Raw genomic sequence first — 22,244 nt, forward strand, 5'->3', positions numbered from 1 at the left:
AATAAAAAATATATTAAATCTAAAGTTCTAATGTGTCGAAATTCAACCGTAATAGTTTAATGGGCAATTTACATGCCCATAACACAATTCTAATGTATTTACATATCTCACACCTAAAATCTCATATTTACATAGGTAGCCCTTTGTTATTTTAAGCCTCTTCATTTTAAAAAAATGATAATAATATACTTTTTTTATGTGATATTAATGGCTCCAGTGTTATATGTATAGAAATGGAAGTTTAAGAATTATGTACTATGTACATAAATGTCCCTAGATTAAATTTACAACGTTATCCGTAATCCGTAATCCGCACGTTCTAAGTAGTAATACGAGTTGGACCTGGAAAAACGAGTTGCCACTTGGTGGGCTCGCCGGCCCCATCCTCGTGCAGATCAGCCGCGTGCGTCGAATAATCGAATTTCACCATTTCTTCTTCCCTCTTCCTTCCACCAATGTCTAACCTTGGTCTTTGCCATCGCCACCGCTTAAAATTTTCAGCACGCTAGGTTTTTATTTATACAAATATGTGGCTTGGTCATGGTTTGGATTTGAAGGTATGTGTATGGTTCTGCATCTGGGTTTCATTTGTTCGTTATAATGCTTTCAGATTGTTTTTTTGTGCGAGAAAGTATAGCTGTAGTTTCATCCTCTTTAACCACCAAGATGCAAATGTTTTCGTCTTTGTTTTGATTTCGCTTATGTTTTGCGTTTGAGTTTCCAAAATGCGTAGTGATTTCTAATGAAAGATCTTAGCTCGACAAACTTTTTTGGAAAACGATTAGAAGCCCCTTTTTTTAGTTAATGGATTCCTCTTTTATCGTGGAGATTTACTATAGGAGATAGATTCGGGTTTGGGAATCTTATCACGTTGAATGGAAACCTTGCATACATAGGTTCAGGGAAGGGAATAATTTAAATAAAAGTAAACTATTCCTCCATGGGGTGTGTAGTTCATGTTGACGCTTTTTTTTTCTTGTATTATAATTTCAAGAAATTGGCGCTGTATGGGTTGCAAGGCGCCTTTCATGCTGAGAGATGAATCCCTGCACTGAAGACGGTGACAATTTCTTATTGTTTTTAAGTTTTTTGTTCATGCTTGTATACTTCAGGGTTTAGACAAGTAGAATAACATGGAAGCAGAGGCAAAGGGATAATTCCGACCTGTGGTTGTAATTGTATATAAAAATGCCATAGGATCCTCAATTGTAATCGAACATGCCGAGCTGTTGATGCAATCAATCATTTTGAGCTGTTGAAACTCTCAAAAATAAAGAAAATAAAATTAGATAGGAGTAGGGAAATTTGTTCATTCCTTTTAATATCCACCATCCTTTTTATTTAGGAGTATTTATAGAGGATAGGGCTACCTAAAGTTAGTTACTCCAATTAATTAATCATGTTTAACTACTGAAGCAAGCTCCTTAACATTCCAATTAGATTCACAACATCACTCCTCTTACAATGTCTTGCACTTATGGTCAAATACCAAGTCAATGAAATGGATGAGGTGGACTTGGCGGCCATCCATGCAGCCACAATCTCTAAAGCTATTCAAGTTTGTGTGCTTGAATAACATGGATGTCACCAAGAAAGCATTGACCTATACAATTAAAGAAAACCCTTGTGTTCATGCCTTGGTGGCCATGCACGTATTGATTCTCTATTCAACCAAACTCTAATTGAGTAGTGTCGTGGATTGGTTGTGTTGTTTCGGTTGTTAGCATTGACCACTATTCTATAATCTCCTCAAAAGGGTTTGTGATATTATGGTCTACTTGATGTGGAGTTTGATCTTCAAAACGCATTAGGTCATTTCAAGAGTATGGTTAATGATTTTAAGAGGATGTTTTATCATCTTAAAAGAATGGCTAAAATGTTGGATAATGTTTTTATTAAATGAATTCCAGTGAATTCTAAGAACTCAATTAATTATTTGAAGACATTCTGTAGTTGTAATATAATTTTTAAGCATCCACATGCACTGGGAGAATTTAAAAAATGTTGTATATCAGATAGATTATGGTACGAAGAGAACTAATCAAACTTGGAAAGCCATTCATGTGGATTTTACTCATTGAAATAATGAACACCTATTTTAATTAATATTGAATTGCTCTTCAGGCTTGAACAACGTCAAAGTAGTTGTTGTCACGTTTTGTCTCGTTGATTATAGAGGTTTGCACTTAAATGTTGAGTCGGTCAGCTAAACATGCACAAATAAGCAAACTTGTAAACAAATCAAATAGTCATAAGTGGTAGATGCAACAATTTTTGCTCTCATGGGTTTTGAGATGTGTGAATAGATTATCATTGAATCTTGATTGGATGTGTGACTTTGCAGGTATTTATGGATATGTAATCTTAGAATCTTGCATGACTACAAGAGTCATATATCATGAAATCTATGGGTTTGTTTGCTACCTTTTTTTTTTAAGATGGAGACTTAACCTTGCAGATCATATTGTTAATTTCTTGGCCATGGATTTCTTCGAGTCGTTGGTGTGTATTTGGGGTTTAGTTAAAGGAGCAGTGATGATTGTTCAATTTCATTTGGACGGTTTGACGAGGTTGTGATGGACATATTTAAAGATTTGAGATGTCAGGGACAGTGTTGGTGGTAATGTTATGGTTCTTTGCAAGTTTAGATGGATTATTGAGAATGCTGAGAAGTGTTTTGACCTGCGTAAATGGCGACATTATTTAAGGCTCATGTGATTGTGGTCGGGTGTCGAAGTTGTGGCAAGAGTTTGATGATGAAATTGCGAAAGATGTTGTGAAAGCAAGAAATAAGAGGGGTCGACTTGGCATGCGAAATGCTTGACTAGCATTAGACTTGGATGGATTGGAAAATTCAAGTGGAGGCGGCGACCATCACCAAGCATGGTCTATTCATTGTGAGCCTCAGATCAAAGTTCAAGAATTGTTAAAATATGATTATGAAATTGGGCTTGACGAACTTGGGCAATCTTGCGGCAATAGCTTCCTGCATAACAAAGAAAATATTGTTATGAACAACAAGATAGGCACTTGTAAAACTGCACAAAAAAATCCTTCAAAGATGATGAATATTATAATTTCTTGAGTTAATAATGGTTGTTTTAACAATGTTAATGGTGATGATTTTCTTGAGTGTAGCTTGGCGTAGTTTGCTTCTATGAAAAAAGCAATGATATAAGATTAAGGAGGGAGAAGATGCAATCAAAGAACCAATAATAAAATTTGTAACACCTTAATACCTACCTATCGAAATATTGTTTGTTTTGTTGTAATGGTCTCATTGTTTTATCCCATTAATTTTATCCCATTGATGTACCTTGGTGTATGTTTTTTGTCGATGATATCCTTCTTGTGGAAAGACTAGAGGAAGAGTTCAGGATAAACTTGAGTCATAGAGGTCTGCATTAAAGTCTTAAGAGTTTCATTTGAGTAGATCTAAAACTAAATAGATGGAATATAATTTTAGTAGTAGTAAATCCAGTAGCAGAGTTGTAATAATAGGTGATCAAATCATTAAAAGAAGTGAACATTTTAGATATCTCGGGTCTATTGTTCAAAGTGATGGTGATATAGTTGGGCTGTTATTAGTAGAATTCAAGTTGGATGTTGAAGTGGAGGAATGCATTGGGCCTATTGTATGATAAAAAGGTACTGCTTAGACTTGAAAGGAAAATTTTAAGGAAAATTTTATAAGATGGTAGTGAGACCTGCAATGCTTTATGGTGTAGAATGGTATGTTGAACTATAGAAGAGAAGCATAAGATTAAGTTAATTGTTGCTGAGCTGAGAATGCTTAGGTGGATGATTGGTTTGACTCTTAGAGACAGAATGCGAAACAAATGTATCCATGAAATGGTTGTTGTAGCTCCAACCACATACAATATTAGAGAAACTTGTCTTAGATGGTTTGATCACATTAAACGTCAATCATCTGATGATTCGGTTGGAGTAGATGTTTTAAATTTGAATTATGTAAAGAAAGGTAGAGACATACTTAAAAAAACTAGTGCATGTTGTATAAAAAATAATCTTAATTTATTAGAATTAAATGAAAATATGACACTCAATAGGACACAATGGAGAAAAAATGATTCATTTAGCTTATCCCACTTAGTAGGATAAAGGCTTGTTGTTGTTGATGTAACTTCTGGTGAGGTCACCCATCCTGATAGTCCTCTCAAACAATCTTACTTAACTTTGGAGTTGCAATGAAATTCTAATTGTTTTGGTCTAAAAGATCCATCAATGGTTAAGAGGTCAACTTTATTCTAAAGGGGATTCTTAATCTATCCAACTTGAGTAACTAACGTTTGCATCAATTTTCCTTACCCACAAACATCCACCAAGAAGATATGTTTCTAGATGTGTCACCTATATATTGAAGAGGTGGCTCCCAACATATAACACTGTCCCATCTTGGGTTCAATGGGTGCAACGTGAGGACCCCCAGGAGGTTGCCCATTTGTAACAACCCAAACTCTCACTTATCAAGATATTACCCTCTTTGGCCTAATGACTTTATGGTTTTGTCCCGTTGGTATAACTTCCCTGGAGGCCACCAATCATGAGAGGACTCTCATGCAAGTGTGCTTAACTTTAGAGTTTCTGATGAGGTTCCAATATTTCCACTAAAAGCTACCTTAATGTTTAAGCTTTCAGCTTTATTTTATTCGAGGGGTTTCACAACCTCTCTAATTTTAGTGACATTTTTTTCAATTTTTTTAATCGAAAATCATCTACCTTGTAGATAAGATTCCAAAGGTAGCCTCTACAATTTCAAGTGGTGACTCCCATCTTACAACACTCTGTCCCATTTAGGGTTCAATAAGTAGCTCTCATGGAGAATAATTTTATTTTGTATGGCATTTAATTTTCATTTTTAAACAAATGCAACTCTTTGATATCATTTGTATAGCTAGAACTCTCATTAATCTTGATAATGTCTGCTTTGGTCTAATGTTCTCATGATTTTGTCCCACTGGTACGATTTTGAAGTGACCACCCTTTCTGAGAGTGCTTCTGCATGATCACGCTTAATTTTGGAGTTTTTAATGAAATTCTTATCTGTGCATCAAAATGTGCCCTATGATTAAGAGCTCAAATTTCATTCTGCTTGAGGGATTTCACACTATTCCTACTTAAATAATTGACATCATTTTTAGTATATTTAAACTCTAGTTTTTCACCAGACAAATAAGTTTATAGAGGTGGCGCCTACAAAGTGGTGGTTCTCACCATATAGGAATTTGCCCCATGCTGGATTCAAGTAGTGGCTCTCATAGTAGAACACTTTGTTCTGACACTTTGTTCTGACACTTAATCATAGGGCACATTTTGAACACTGGTACGATTTTGAAGTGACCACCCTTTCTGAGAGTGCTTCTGCATGATCACGCTTAATTTTGGAGTTTTTAATGAAATTCTTATCTGTGCATCAAAATGTGCCCTATGATTAAGAGCTCAAATTTCATTCTGCTTGAGGGATTTCACACTATTCCTACTTAAATAATTGACATCATTTTTAGTATATTTAAACTCTAGTTTTTCACCAGACAAATAAGTTTATAGAGGTGGCGCCTACAAAGTGGTGGTTCTCACCATATAGGAATTTGCCCCATGCTGGATTCAAGTAGTGGCTCTCATAGTAGAACACTTTGTTCTGACACTTAGTTCATATCTTCAGCCTACTCCAATGATCTAATACTATTTATAACAACCTGAACTCTCATCCTCTGAGATGTTGTCCGCTTTGCCGAATTGCCTCATGTTTTTATCCCATTAGTATAATTTACGAGGAGGTCACCCATCCTGAGAGTACTCCCATTGGACCATGTTTAACTCTAAATTTTTTGATAAAGTTCAACTTTTACATCAACACGTCTCGATGTTTAAGAGTTTATTTTCATTATAGTTAAAGCTTTTTGTAATATTCTCTTTCTTCAAACTCTCAAATGAAAAGAAAAGAACTAAATAGGACAAGGGAAATTCTTTCTTTTTCACATCATTGTCCTCCCTACTTAAGAGAATTTATAGAATATTAGGCTAGCTAAAGCTAATTAGGCTATCTAATTAACCATGTTTGACTACTAAAGCATCCTCCTTAATATCCTGCTTCTTATTAAATGGCAGAAAGAGATGAGGATTACGGGCTTTGGGATTCAATACTACAAAAGTGGTTATCAACAAAGTTGCAATGCTCAACGAGCTATAAATTCTAAAATATTGAGGATGCCATCAGGCATGAAGATATCATTGGTGCAGGTGAAGCTCGATATGTGGATTGCAGGAGGCAAGGTACATCATAGTCTGGTGCAAGAGAATATTACTAGTGATGACAATCAACAATTATAAAAGAAAGTATAGAGTATTACAATCCTATAAGACAAATCATCAAGAGTTGTAGTTTTTGAGTCCCTCTATCAAGATTTTATTTCTAATACATAGAGAATTAGTTGGTTATAGGCCATGATGGAACAGATAGAAATACAAGGATGTGCTGCAGAAGTCAGTGAATATTCTTGACAAACTCACAAGCTATGCTAGTATTTATTTGGTCGACATTAAAAATATAAAAGGTATGTTTGACAATACAATGGTGGTAAAAGTGGTAAAAGTATGTGTTTATTCGCCTCTAAAGCGTGACCTTAATTAGTGATCTTTGTGTGGTTTATTTGTTATCTATGCGATTAACGGATGCAAATGATGAAGTTGGAGGGAGGTTGTGTTTTATTTTCTAGCTTTAGGTTATTTTATATGGTTTGACATGGTTTTAGTTTTGATTAGGGGTTTTCTTAGCTGCTTCCCCTGATTTAAAGAAGTATAAACAGTTATTAAAGATGTAGTTGAATCAAGTCAATTTGTGAGTTGGCTTGGGCCGGACTCTCTGAATAGCCTGTGAACTGAGCTCAATAAAACAACGATCCTAACGTGAGCCAAGAGTGGCTCAATTAGTTAGCTTGTAAGCCTCATTTAAAATTGTTAGTAAAGATGTCTTTAGTGAATACTACAATTCAAGGGTTTAAGTGTAAGTTTGCTATATATATATCTTCATTTTCTCTATTGATTTCTTCTTATTATTTTTTCACTATTTATTTTTTATTTATTATTTTCTTAAGTCAATTGCATCAAATGTAGTTGTCTTCTCTTTTCAGTAATATAAGAATTTACTTGGACAATTAAGCTTATGATCAAACTCTAACTTGAATAAAATTAATGTGTTAAAGTTCAAGCTGATGACGGGTTAAACTTAACTAGTTTAATCCTCAAGTTAAAACTTATCTTATGATAGTGGAAATTCGAGTTGCAGCTTTGGTGTGGTTTCTTGCTATTGATTTTTTTCTTATAGGCATTATAATGAATTGCTAATTGCAATTCTTGCAATTAGGGCTTGATGAAGTTGCAGTTTCCGCTTTATTTTGCAATTTTTGTGAATTTTATTTGCTGTAAAGATGGGTACTGCTTGGATTCCTATGGAGGTGTTAAAGGATGGTGGTGTTTGGAATCTCATTGACTCTTTCTATTGACGCTCGGATGGATTTTTCTGTTTGAGTTATTTGTGTTTAGTTGTAAACTACTAGGGTTTGGGATTAGTTGTTATTTTTTGCTTGGATTTCGCTGAATCATATGTATTATGGGATTTGTTTGTTAGGACTTATACTTGGTTTTCTCAGCTATGGATGGGGAATTTAGTACAAAATAGATTGCGGTGGGAATTAATATAAACTTGAATATAGCTGATTATATGCTAATTATATCTATTAACCTACGGCAAGAGGAGTGTACAAAATAAGCCTTTGGAGGTAAGTAATTAATAACATTTGATTGAAATAAAATTTCTTTTTTATTGTCAATCTTAGAAGTACAAGTTTGTTATGTGAATAATTTGAGTGCAGTACGACTATTTAATTTAGAGGAATTTCTCTTTCAATTAGTGTGAGAATTGATTTTTCCTTATCTTAGAGAATTTATTTTCTTAATCTTTTTCATCGATATAACTTGTTATTGACTTGTTTAGTGGGTATTGATCATGAAAACAAAGTGTTATGTTAGAAAATTAATTTGGGGAATATAAATTTAAAATTTCAATGATTTTATATTGTTTCAATTTCATATTGAATTTCAGGATTATTTTCGATCATTTTATCATAGTTCTAGTATTGTTTATTTATATTTATAGAAATCAAGACTTTAATTTATTTGGTAACTTATGATTTTTGAATTCTCAATTTTCTTTGCATGTGTTTATATTATGCATCATATTAGATGCTTTTGAAAATTCTAATATTCAGTTGTGTCATATTAAAAATGGATTATGTTTGAGAGTAAATTGAATGCAATAATATGTTTTTGCAAGCTATGAAGTGGCTTTACTCAAAATGTTATGCATTATGTCCCAATGTTTGACATTGAACTAGAGTAGCTAGATGCCAAAATTATGTTTTTGTGTGGATATTGAAGGACATGTTCATGTTACAACCTACAAATTGTGTAAATAATGGCGAGAATCACTTTATTTTACTTGTTGGACAAGCCATTTTTGATATATACACGTTGAAAGTAGATTCACGGATTGGGTATAACTGTTGTGACGATAATTGAAATTATAACATGAGACTAAACTTTTTTGGATGATTGATAGATGATATGCAAAAAATATAAATATTATGAATAATAATTTCTTAGAAGTATTTGAACATATGATCTCATCTTTTAAGGAGGAGAGGCAACGCTGCTCAACCAATGGGTTAGTGGCAATTGTTTTCTTCTCATAAATTGCTAGGTGAGGATTTCACTCACACTACCGTTTATTGGTTTGAATAATTAAGTGAAAATTTGTTTACAGTCAAAGAATAATGTTAATACATGATTATGAAATTGTACATGAAATAACTTAGTGCTGTCGAGAAGATCCTTGGTGTAGAATTTATAGGGATTGGAAAATTGTGAACCTTTACTTTTGTAAAACAAGAACACTTGTAACATTTTGAAGAGATTTAATATTTATTATGCAAACTTGATTAATGTGTTTTTGATCATTACCTTCAAATCATCAGGAAAATAGATTTGAGATATAAATTATGAAGTAATCAATATGTTTAAAGTTCCATTTGTTAATACAATTGGGGAACATACATTAATTTAGTCTACAAATAAATGATGAAATGAGCATTTGACTTGCACACTCAGAGAGAGAGAGAGAGAGAGAGAGAGAGAGAGAGAGAGAGAGAGAGAGAGAGTGGTATTGCAAATTTAGTTGATGAATTGGTTTTGATATGGTTGTAACATTGGATTAGGACCATTTATAAATGTAGACGTGCCGAGGGATTGCATGATAGGAGGACTATTTTGGAGATTGTTTTTAAGTTTGCTAAAGTTCTTGTAGGTTGGAGGCCACACATCAATTTTTATTTACATTCACATATGAGAGCTTTGGTGAAGGATGAGGAAGAGGCTTTTGCTTAAATGATTGAAAATTACGCTTGGCATGGATAGTTGATGTTGTTCATTTGATAGAATCATGTCATTTAAGACCAAAATATCTTATTAATTTAATCTTTATACCATTACCATGGTTTAAAATTGCATAATATGAGGCCGCCTCTAACGCTTTTTAAAAAAGTTTGCAATAAGGCTTACTCCTCATTGGGTAATGCATGGGGTGTATGCCACTCATAATGTAATGTCTGCCTCAAGGTGTGCCTCATCTCAGTTTTAGTTAAGCGTACACAATTAGATGCAGGTTCTTCTTTAAAATAAATATAAATGAAATAACTCTAATAAACCATCCTTACCCATTCATATACACAACTATGAATGTAATTAAAGTCGTTATTATTAGTATACTCATTATTTTAAAATCTAAAAAAAATTATAATTAACTAATATCAATGAAATTAGAATAAAATAATTTAGTTTTAAAATGAGAAAAAATGAATTGTTATATTATTATGTTTTACTTTGATCGATGACAATAAGAGTATGAGAGAAACTAAATAGTTATGTTGGTGATTCTAATGAAGGCTCATTAAGTGATAATAGTTTCGAAAACTTTTGAATTTAGAAATTTCAACCTATTGGCTTGTTATATTTTTACTTTGATCGTTGACAATAGGAGTATGTGAGAAAACTTATTTTGAATTATTATATTATTATGTCTTACTTTGATGTTTAACTCTTCTTATTTTGTAATTTGATGTTTGAATATAAACATGTCATTTTTTAATTTAAAAAAATTATTATTTGACCATATTTTGATGTTAATATGTTATATTTTAGCTTGTTGTTAGTATAACTCTTCTTATAACTATTATATTGTTGACATATTACTATATTGATATATTACTTCTTACTAAATATTTTGAATTCAATACAATATTTTTTTTGCTTTGTCCAATTTTTCTCAAAACGCCTCGAGGCTTACTCCCGTAACTTTGACAAAAAATGCCTTAACACTTAATTGCATAATTTTAAAATTTCACTGCTACCATTGTAAATTTAATTATTGGCACTAATCACTCCCATTTTTGTCATTAATTAATCACTGGTGATAGGTTTGAGTAAATTTTTACAACTTTCCAATGAGTAGTTGTTCACTTGGTAATAGTTCAATGACCTAGTGGTGAGGGTATCTTAGTCATTTAGATATGAATTAATAAATTTATAATTGTGCAAGTTTTTTGCTATTATAGAGAGGTTTCTAATTGGGAAATTAGTAATAAAAGTAGTTTACCTTTATTATAAACTATATTCACTTGATTGAGAATATCCTTGTTATCAATAGTTCTTTTTTATTGTTTGTATTTTGGCAATATTTTGATACCAATTCTATTCAGAAATTGATATTCCTTTCCCTTTAACATAGCAGTAGAGCTAGGTAATAACCAATCTGCTTGCCCACTCCATCAGGTTCTACTTAACATCTAATTGTGTGTCACGCATTCTACTTACTTTAAGTTGTGCTGCATACTTTGTGTTTTGGTCCATCTTTCTTATTGCAAGTATGCCTCATAGGTTTCCCAACTGAACTTGCACACGTCCTATGAGACTAAATTGAGTACATCAGAGTAGTACAAAGTTGTACTTTCAAGTTCCTTTGATAAATTTGAATATAAAACTGTCGTATGCACAACTATTCTAATCAGTCATGATAAAAGTAAAACATATGTTGAAGTCATATACAACAATTACATCTTGCGTTAGTGATTCACACTGCCCAATGAATACGATCTTTTCATTATTTAATATATGTGCATCCACGTGTGTTCTATCAGTCGCTCCAATATAATTCTAAAAAAATTAACAAGGGCTTGTAAATTAATATATTCATTTTACTTCTGGAATTAATGAATAAAATTTTTTTTCTTAAAATATGACATATACCGCGGGTCATGTGCAATATATATGAGAGTTCATTCAAATGTTGGGTCATTTGATTTGATAATTGCTGATGATAAACTAACAAAAACATTGGACCTAGCTGAAAAGCATCTATTGGTTATTTCTGAAGAGTTTTGAAATCGCTCTATGACTACTCTCATAGATTTTTTTTATTATAAAATGTAGAGAGTTATTGCTAACACCTCTCTAGAAGTCATCTTGGAGGAGTCATAAAGTCCATGATTCTTGTATAATTCCTCCAAGAGCTTGATGAATAAGGGTTGTGTCATATGAAACATATTGAATGGCTGTTAACGATCTGAATTCGAGCCGAGCTAGGGTTTGCTCAAATTCGGCTAAAAAAAAATCAATCCAAAATTTTGGCTCGTTGCTCGGCTCGTTTATTTCGATCTGATCTCGATCCGAGCCAAAATTTAAATCAAATTTTGAGCGATTAACAATCTTCGAGCTAAATTCGCTGTTCAATGTTAGCAATTTGATTTCAGTTGAGCTGAGGTCGACTCAAAATCAGTTCAAAAAAAAATTGATAAAAAATTTTGGCTTGCAACTTGACTAGTTTGTTTCGATTCGATCTCAATTCGAGCCAAAAATTCAAGTCAATCTTCAAGCGATTTTCAAGCTAATTCACAACCATACATATTGTTGAATCTGGTTGGGTGCCCTACAAGCAGACCCCCAACCCATTTATCACAAATTTATGATGTTGTCATGCAATGAGATCAAGCTATGTATGAGCTATAGCACTCATACATCAAATAAATTGCAGCTGCAATTCTTCTTCTATGTATATTTCTATGTGCATCCATGTTAGACAATCACTCTATTTAGCTAACACATAAAAATCACTGAATTTGCCAGAATCAGAATATTCTTTAAACAAGTAATTATCATAAATAAACTTAGAAAAAAATAACAAATTGTACGGCAAAAAGCAAATATCCAAAGCAACATTAACAATGTCCCAAAGAAAAATAACTTTTCAAAGCAAAAGCCAAATTGTCCTGATGAAAAACAAATACAAATAGTCCAACTAGAAATAATGAAATTCAAGCGTCCTTGTTATGAAAATAACGTAAATAATTGACCATACCGTCTTCGGGTCGGTCTTGCAACAAATTTATGGAGAACAAATATAATGTCATGTTCTCGTAAATTTCTGAAGTTGCCTCTAGAATGCGCATAACATGTTGGATGAAAGTTGCTTGTAATATCCCACGTTCATTGGTGCATGCAACAACTAATTGTAAAATTTGGCTTTTAATGGAAACATCACATATTTTTCTTTTTCTTAACCCTCGGTCGCTTTGATTGTCTAGTGTATTCAACTTCATTGAGGTTCGGGCTAGGGCCTTCGTTGGAGCCAGCTGTTCGTTTGATATCCAAATTCTTAGCTATGCTTGCAAACCCTCACTCATTAGGGGCCCATGCATGATCATCTGTTGTCACCACTCCACCGAACATACGATCCAACATCTCTTCTAGCTCATGGTCAATGCCACTGAATTTGAATTTTTTTTACATTTGACATCACCTACAATATAATGGGAGATGGATATGTTGATGTAATTGAAAGAAAATAAAATGTATTTTGTAGGTTTGATCAATTTTCACTAATCTTTGGTTCAACTATTCTTTTGAAGCATCAATTATTCGCTTAATCAGATCCGAATCCAAGCCCGTAGATCGCCGTTTCTTTCCAAAATTTTCCCTCTTTTTTTAATCGGTTCCATTTCTTTTTGAATCACATTCTATCATATTCCATTCCTATAATTTTCTTGAAGTCTTTTATAATATTTAGCTAGTCCTTCTTGTTAAAATAAGTCGTGGGTCTATTTCCCAATTTCACCTCCTTAAGACAGATGTCGCAAAATATTAGTTTGATTTATTTATCCCACATAGCAGATGAACCGAGCTCTTTTATCTTAACCATTGTGTTACTAACATGAAAAGAATTAAACAACATAAATATTTATCACAAAAAATAATTACCACAACTCAAAGAAAAATAATATTGCCATAATATCATCACCACTACCGCAACACCAAACACCACCACCTCCGCACCACACACCACACACCACCACCTTCACACCACAAAGCATCCACACACCACCACCTCCACACCACAAAGCATCCACACACCACCACCTCCACACCACAGACCACTCCAAAACAGCACACCACACCACCACTTCCACACCAGACACCACCATCTCCGCACCACAAATCACCCTATACACAACATCCACACACCACACCATCACCTCCGCACCATACACCCCCCCGCCCCCCCCGGCAACACAACAACAAATTTTTAAAATACACACAACACCTGAAACATTGCTATTACACAACAAAATATACCACATTTCATCCATATTTCATGAAACCAAAATATTCACAACACCTGAAATATTGTTATTAATAAATTCACCACCATCTTTCATCCATTTTTCAAATTCTCACACAAATATCAAAATTCATGATAAAATCCCAATCCATATTCATAACCCAATCCATCCCAATCCATATTCATAACATACATAACACCCAAAACATTGTTGTTAACAAATCCACCACCATCTTTCATCCATTTATTCAAATTCTCACTCAAATATCAAAATTCATGATAAAATCCCAATTCATATTCATAATATATACAACACCCGAATTATTGCTATTCACAAATCCGACATCAACTTGTATCTATTTTTCGAATTCCCACTCAAATATCAGTACGATACTTGGAAGAGCAAACCACAAACCATGCTTTGGGGTGCTAGGTATATAATTATCCCAATAAAATCAAAATGAACAGAGCAAATCCACAAACCGAACGACCCAAACGGAACTGAAATCTCAAAATACAAACCAAACAGAGTCGAAGTTGCTGGAAAATAGAGGGAAAAAAAGATTTCTATGGTGCTATGTATGCAAAAATCACAAAACAAGACTCTCTGTGCAAACCATATGACTAATAGAGCAAAACTACCAAGAATAGATAAGGGGTAGAAGATACTGGAGGAAGAATGAACCAAACACCGGGAAACCCTTGTCTCAGGTGTCGGTGAACGAACACAATGAAGAGAGGAGAAAAAACCCTAGGGACAACGAATGAGAGGCGAGGCTGAGCAGCCGGGGAGAGGGGGGTATGTGTGTGTGCGCAGGGGAGTAACAACCAACAAAAGAAAGTGCAAACGTACCTCACAGGTTGTGGTGGGAATTATTGTGCGCTTTTATTAAAATGTGCTCACGCCTCATTAATCAAACGACCCTAAATCTCTTTGTTTCACATTGATAGATTGAGTGCATATACATAATGGAACAAAAATCTCTATTTTATTTTTCTTTGGGAACTTTGCTATATTTTAATACTGATTGTTGGCGCATTATTTAGCACATAACTAAACTTAATCAGCTAAACAACGAAAGCAATCATTTACATTGAACCATGGAGTATCTTTTAACATTGATTCCAATTGTATTTTAGCTTATTGTCTTTTTGCCAAATTACTTTCCTTATACATTCTGGTGTCTTAATCTATTGATTACAATTTACCATTCTTATAGGCTTAGAAGCGGTACTTGGCTACTCACTTAAACATTAATGGGTTGTTGCCTACACTTTTGTCGAACCAATGGTACTTCTAAGCAACCAAATTCCCAACTTGGCGAAGGTAAGCGTATCATCTCCTACACTTTTGTCAAATCAGCTACGGCATTTCAATTCTCTGTGATATTTTATGGAGTTCATTGATTACATCTCATTTATTCAATCGTTTCTTTATTAAAATATCAAATCATTTCCTTAGAAATAATTTTTTTATTCTGCCTCAGTAAATCTCAAGTTATTTTCTCTCAAAGAATTAAAAGTGGCCACTGAAGACTTTTTCCTAGGCAATAAAATTGGTGAGGGTGGCTTTGGACCTGTATACAAGGTGGCTAATTTGTCTTACAAAATGTCAGTATTAAGTTTTTGACATCACACTTATTATTTCTATTGGTTTGTGTAGGGATGGGACTAATGTTGCTATAAAGGTTCTTTCCAGTCAGTCAACACAGGGAGCAACGGAATTTTTGTCAGAGATTACTGCAATTTCAGATATAGTGCATGAGAACCTTGTTAAGCTGTATGGCGTCTGCATAGAGAGAAAGTCAAGAATACTGGTCTACAATTATCTTGAGAACAATAGTCTAGCACAAATTCTTCTTGGTACTTAAAATCCCCCGAATGATCCTTATACCATTGCATGAAGAATGTCATTTTCTGTTTGGAAGATTTACTTGCATACCACTCAATTCTTATGTATTTACATATCTAACACTTATACTTCGATTTTTACATACATGCGAGCTTCCCTAAGCATGAGAAGGTGTATTTCAATTTTTAAAAACTAAAATGGTGGTATTTTTGATGTGATATGAAAAATTTTGGTGGTATAATTGTAAAAACTAAAGTTTAGGTGTTAGATATGTAAATACATAAGAATTAGGTGGTATGTCTGTAAATTCCCCATTTTGCTTTTGTAGTGTCTCATAGATTGCTTTCTTTATTGTATTCCTGGTACCTAGGCGCAAATCGCAGCAATATTCAGCTTAACTGGAGAACTAGATGTAAAATCTGCATTGGTGTGGCACGTGGTCTTGCATTTCTTCATGAGGAAGTTGAGCCGCATATTATTCATCGCGATATAAAGGCAAGCAATATTCTAGTTGACAAGGATTTCACTCCAAAAATATCAGATTTCGGCTTAGCAAAACTGTTGCCACCAAATGCAACCCATGTCAGTACAAGAGTTGCAGGAACAACGTGAGATTATTTTCTTTGTTTATTTATGGTGATTTCTGGTCCAACATGTTTTTCATCTAGTTTTTTGTATGTGATGTTCTTCGAGGACAAGTATGAAACTTGAATTGAAAATTGCAAAGGCTTTTATCGGTTCCACTTTTTGACAAATTTGCATGTTTATGGGACTTTGAAAATGCTTATTTATGGCCTATTATATATGAGTTTGTTCGTGGACTAGTATGAACGTCAATTGATATTTTTAAAGGAAGATGCCATTCGCACTTTTTTTTGCACGTTTTTGGGAATTTAAATTTTGACGCTAATTCTAGCTGTTTTAGAGCAATAGTAAAGGTTGAATTCTTGGGGATATTCTTTATTGTTTTTCACTGCAATATTTCTAATTTTCTGCCAGAGGATACTTGGCACCTGAGTATGCCATCCGTGGGCAAGTTACACGAAAGTCTGATGTTTACAGCTTCGGAGTTCTTCTTTTGGAAATAATTAGTGGCCGAAGTCATACAAACACAAGACTGCCTGATGAAGACCATTTTCTTCTTGATAGGGTAAATATCATGGTAGACGCTTCCACTGCTTATTTTCATCATATATTCTTTTTTCTTTCTTGAAGCCATACAAACACAAGGCTGCCTGATGAAGTCCAATTTCTTCTTGATTGGCTTAGTATCATGGTGGACGCTTCCACTGCTTATTTTCAATTTTCTTTTTATTTCTTGATGAAAAGTTTAATGATCACTTTTTGGTACAGTTTAACATTTTTACATTTGATATTGACATATGGTTTTCTATGATTAATGCTATATAACGAGAAAGGGATGACAGCTTAAGCTTAAGCAGATACTACAATCTTGCTTTTAAAATGCTGTGTCATGTGCATGCTTTCTGAAAGAACCATCAATGCATGAGGGCTTTGGGTAAGTTTGATAGTGAGTTAAGTTTGAACTAGTTTGTGTGACTCAAACATGACCCTAAACAATTTTCGACTTGATCTGAAATTAGGATGAACACTGTTTTGGAGCGAGGGACTAAACCCATCATGGCTCATTGCAAGCATCATAAAATACATACATGTATAATAACTGATAGTTTATTTGAACTTACATTAAATATGTTAAATTATTAACAAGTAGGGATGGCTTGAGTCGGAGTTCGGCCAAGTAATCTTAAACCTGACATAAACTCGAAATGAATTTCTAACTAGCAACCAGTTAGAAGCTCAACTCAAATAGGTCTGAATCAATATCCATTTATCTGAAAGATTGTGTGAATTATATGAAAGTATCAATTTCGAGTATTCTTTATCTTCTCAAATTTAAAGTAGATTTATGCTGATGTACATGCTTCCTTGAAGTGGCAGTAAGAACACGGCAATGCCTGTGTGCACTTTCGATAGTTCATGCAACAATAGAAATCAATCTTTAGGTTTTGATTTTTATATTAAGCTCTAAAAGTATCTTGTTTATCCAGGGCAACCTAATAAATAAGATACAAAAGAAGCATTAAGAAGTCCTACTCGCAGCAATGCATGTTTTACCTATTCATGAAAGAGGTCATCGGCATTATTATGTTAAAATTACAGCATAGGTATCATTACCTGTAATAGCAGTAAATAAATTAAAAAGATACCGAAATGAATTACCTTTAAATGAGAATGTGCTTGTGGCTTGGAATTTGGAGACATCCTGTCTTTGCAGCTTGCTAGATCTACTGTCCTCTCTATTTGAATGCTAGTGAGTTTTGGCCTTTACCGACTAGCTTCACTATCCAACGCAAAAGATGTATTCTTTTGAACCAGATTAACTTCTAAAAGCAGGCTTGGGTTGGGTGGATTGCCTTTGAAGTAGCTGTGTAGATCATAGATTTCGTCTTCTTACGAGTGTCTATGAGATTGAAAGTTGAGAGGTAAAATTCCATTAAGAATACATGAAAGTTTCTTTGACAGAAGTGAGTATCTTTAATAGTCATATTAATGGGGCCAACTTTGATGAAAGCACTTAAAGTCTCAGCAGACGGAGTAGGGAGTTAATTTGATGATTAAATTCCAATAGTTTTAAATTAAAATATATGGGTGGTATAGAAATTATAGTCCAGTTAACTTGGAAAAGATCGAGCGAAGTTTGATTTGTGAGAACTCTGTCAGATTAGCTTTGTTGGTTGAATCAATATGATTTTTGTTCATGGTATAGGAGACAGCAATGCTAGGAGGATCCATGTCTCCAACATAAAATATAAATTCATTGAATTCAGTAAGTTTGTTGTAACACACAATATTTCCTGATTTTCTTAAACTATTTCATTTTGAAATCTAGTAAAATAATAAAAAAAAATTGCTATGAACTTCTTCTCTAGCTTATAGAACATTGATTATTTAACTGTTAATTTTAATTGTCAGTTGGTACTACACCTGCTAAGCTATATCTTCACAATCCCTTTCTTGGATCTTGGGATTAAGAAAGCGTCTTCTCCTCAACCAAGGATGCATCCCCTTGTCTAGATGGTTTCCCTTCTGAATTCTATATTGCCACTTGGGATATGATAGGCAATGAAGTTATCTCTGCCATTAATCACTTCTTCAAAAACTGTAAGCTGCCTAACATATTAAGAATAGGACTTAACTACACTTTCTGAAAGAAAGGACGGTTGGCGATCCCTTGTCTCTATCCTAAACGCAAATAGTAAAATGAAGGTTGTTTTGGAACATCCTCTCATATTTGAAATAGTTTTGCTTGTATAGCTATTAATGCATGCGGTCTCAATTAAAGTTTGGACAATGGCTCCTACTTTTCAGTGCTTAATTATAGAAGTTTGTTAAAAATGTTTGGACTGCGAGATTTATATCAAAGTTTTTGTTTATTTCCTCTTTTTGATCATGGACAATGATTCTTGGAACATTGTCACTTCGATCACTGCTTTTTTGGAAATATATGGTAGCACCAGATCCATTTCTCTCCCCTTGGTGGATGACCCAATTTCTCCGGTACAATATCAAACTCTTGTCCTCATCCCTCGGCTGGAAGGCTCTCTTCTCTCACATTCGTAATGTTGTTTGGACGCACATTTGGCATAAAAGATGCTCTCTTAGATTTGCATCTTCACATGACAAGCTTGTCTCAATAGACTCATAAGTGCTAATAAACTTATCTTTAGAAATTTCAAACATTCTTTTACTTAACTCCTTGAAGAGACCTTTGAGAACCTCAAGCATTTATTTTTAGGGGCATTTACTTACATACCACATTGTTTATTTACATATCTAACCCCTAAATTTGTAAATTCACATCTATACCACGTATTACTTTTTAAAAGTGAAATACACCTCTTCATGCATATGTTTATAATACCAAATTGTTATAAATTTAATTATGAAAATTTAGGTGTTACCCATGTAAATACATAATAACTGTGCGCTATGCATGAATGTCCCTTATTTTTAAAGCCACATTCTCCCACGACTTAATTAGAAAGTGCATTCCCTTGGATACTCACTTCTTAAACCTTTTCTCTTGCAAGTCTTCAACTAAATTTTTTTTTTCATTCCAGGCCACAATTATATTAATAAATTGTCATCTTTTATTGTTGCATAATCATCTACAACATTTGGTTCAAGAGAAACACAAGATCTTATGACAAACCACCCAATGATTCCAATGCTTTCCTACACAATATCAAGCGTAGTTGAGGCTATCTAATTTTTGGGCAGTGGTGACATGTTCTCAGCTAATGCGTAGCTTTCATTTTGTTTACTTGGCTCTTTTCTAAAATTATTGCGTAATGCTTAATGTTATAATTATATGTTCATTCTCTGATTATTTCTCTGTGCCAAGTATTATTCATATATTTATATAATGCATCTGGGCTACTAAAAATTCCGGTTGCTTCTGCATTATTTTTAATTCACTTATTCCATGATTTTCCCTTGAAAAAGCCCTTTGCTTCTTGCTGGTTTGTGTGCCCCTGAAGTAGGGGAAAATTTTCTACGGTACCCAATTGTCATAGGATGTAATTCTCATCTTGCAGACATGGGCGCTTTATGAGCAAGGAGAGCTTGAAAGGATTATAGATGCAACACTCTCTGATGATCTAGACACAGAAGAGGCATGCAGATTTTTAAAGATTGGCCTTATGTGCACCCAAGATGAGGCAACGCTCCGTCCCTCCATGTCCACTGTTCTAAATATGCTAAACGGTTTGAAGGATGTAGATTCCATCAAGATCAGCACACCTGGTCTCATTTCAGATTTCACTCAATTAAAGGTTGGAAGGAAGAAGGCCAATGAGTTCGCTCTTTCATCTTCGTCTGCTACATCTAATGATGAATCATCAGGCAACCCCACACACCCCTCAATAACTTTCACTGCCATTGTTGATCGAGAATGATGCATTAAAGATTAAGCATCGTGTAGTTAATGTTAGTGTATTATTAATAATCCTTTTATTCTTTACAACGTATATTTGCGCCTTGTTTATTGTATGTGGAGGAAATAGTTTTATGCCGATGCTACTCATGAAATCCAATTGGCGTTTTTTTTTAAATTGATTTACAATTGTTATAGATTAAGCCTCTACTGTTTACTGAACGGATGCTTTCATTTTAAGTGAAAAATATGCATTTGCATTACTATATAAAAAAAAAATACAAAAATTATACAAGTATGCATCTATGATGCATAAAGTGAGTTCTGTCATCTATAAGTATGATAGAGAGTATCCTCATTGATTTGTATGCATTAAAACAAAGCTTAACACAAAAATGAGTTGCCTTATTAAATTCACGTGACGTATGGACAAAAAGAACTTGAACACAAAATCGGGAGCCACACTAGGTACGTGTTGCCAATTTCCCTTCTTCATAATGGCTTGCAAAAAATGGATAATGTTGATATTGTTCCCTTCAATGATGATACCGTTGCACTCTTGCATCCATGTCTCACAAATGGGTTGGAAAGAAAAAACTGTTCGGAGCTCCACCTAACCGTGTCCCAATGCTCCAAAAACTGTCCTATGGTGGCAAGTCCACGACCAAGCTCGTCTCGTATGATCGCTCTCGTTCCGAATGCCCGAGTGTAGAAGTGCGCCAGCAACATTCACTTTAATCCACAATCAACCTAGAAAGTTGGCTAGTTTCCTATTGCCCTCGGAATGGATAAAGTGAAGTCATGGCGAGCACCTCTAAGATAGTTGCTGCAATAATGGTAGGAGTCCCATAGCTATTTCCATGGCACATAGCGTCGGTGAAACGGAAACAACGAACAACAGCAACGTCCTTCTTAGATAGCTTGCGCATGAAATCTATGGCATCCTCCAAGTTATTGAAAGATGGGGTCTTGATGCCCCACTTATCCAACACCTCCTTAACCTTGCAAAAAAGCAAACATTTAGAGAAAATAAGTGCGCGGTCCTCCATCATCGAGCAGCCCTCCGGGCAATCTATAGTATCGGTTAATCTCCTTCTAGCAAGCCAAGAGCTCGTTGGGATTGACGGAATCGCCGGCCTACAGAGATCCTAAACTCCTGACGGCAGCCCTCTCGCACCCTCTCATGCCTGAATCCTTCACGGTGACGTCGCGAACAGAGCTACTTAGGAAGGCACGATGGAATCGCGACATACAGAGCTACTCAAACTCTCCATTCTTCTCCGGCAAGCCGCGAAGCTTTGCTGCGCCAAAACCCTCGCTTGGTCCCTCTCTACCCCGATGCTTCGCTGCGGCGAAGCCCTCTCTTGGTCCCTCTGCCGGGATGCTTCGCTGCGCCGAAACCCTCGCCTACCGTCTCCCACCCGACGGTATCGTGAGACAGTCGCAATTAGTGCTTACCGGGAAGGCTACGATAGGATCGCTGGCGTATGGAGACCCGAAACTCCCTATTCTCCTTCTGGTTTCACGCGATGAAACCAAACTCCTCATCTCCTCTCTACTCCTGCGATCAGGTTTATGTCTCAGCTTTTTGAATTTCACAAATCTGTTAGTTAAAAACCTATTAGTTTTCTTAAATTCCGTTGCCTCACGAGCATCCCAACTCCCAAGGGAAAAAAATTGAGTGT

General features: G+C 34.6%; 1 protein-coding gene across 1 annotated transcript; it reads left to right on the forward strand.

Annotated features, from left to right (window-relative positions):
* Positions 1-343: 343 nt before the first annotated feature.
* On the forward strand, positions 344-20,734 carry LOC110028706 (putative serine/threonine-protein kinase). Its single transcript, XM_020730672.1, has 7 exons — positions 344-557; positions 14,968-15,074; positions 15,235-15,346; positions 15,411-15,610; positions 15,970-16,207; positions 16,599-16,749; positions 20,222-20,734. Exons 2-7 carry the CDS (start codon positions 15,005-15,007, stop codon positions 20,579-20,581), a joined length of 1,131 nt encoding a protein of 376 aa, XP_020586331.1. The 5' UTR covers positions 344-557; positions 14,968-15,004; the 3' UTR covers positions 20,582-20,734.
* Positions 20,735-22,244: the final 1,510 nt, after the last annotated feature.

This window comes from Phalaenopsis equestris, unplaced genomic scaffold (genome assembly GCF_001263595.1).
Source record: "Phalaenopsis equestris unplaced genomic scaffold, ASM126359v1 Scaffold000522, whole genome shotgun sequence".
NCBI lineage: Eukaryota > Viridiplantae > Streptophyta > Magnoliopsida > Asparagales > Orchidaceae > Phalaenopsis > Phalaenopsis equestris.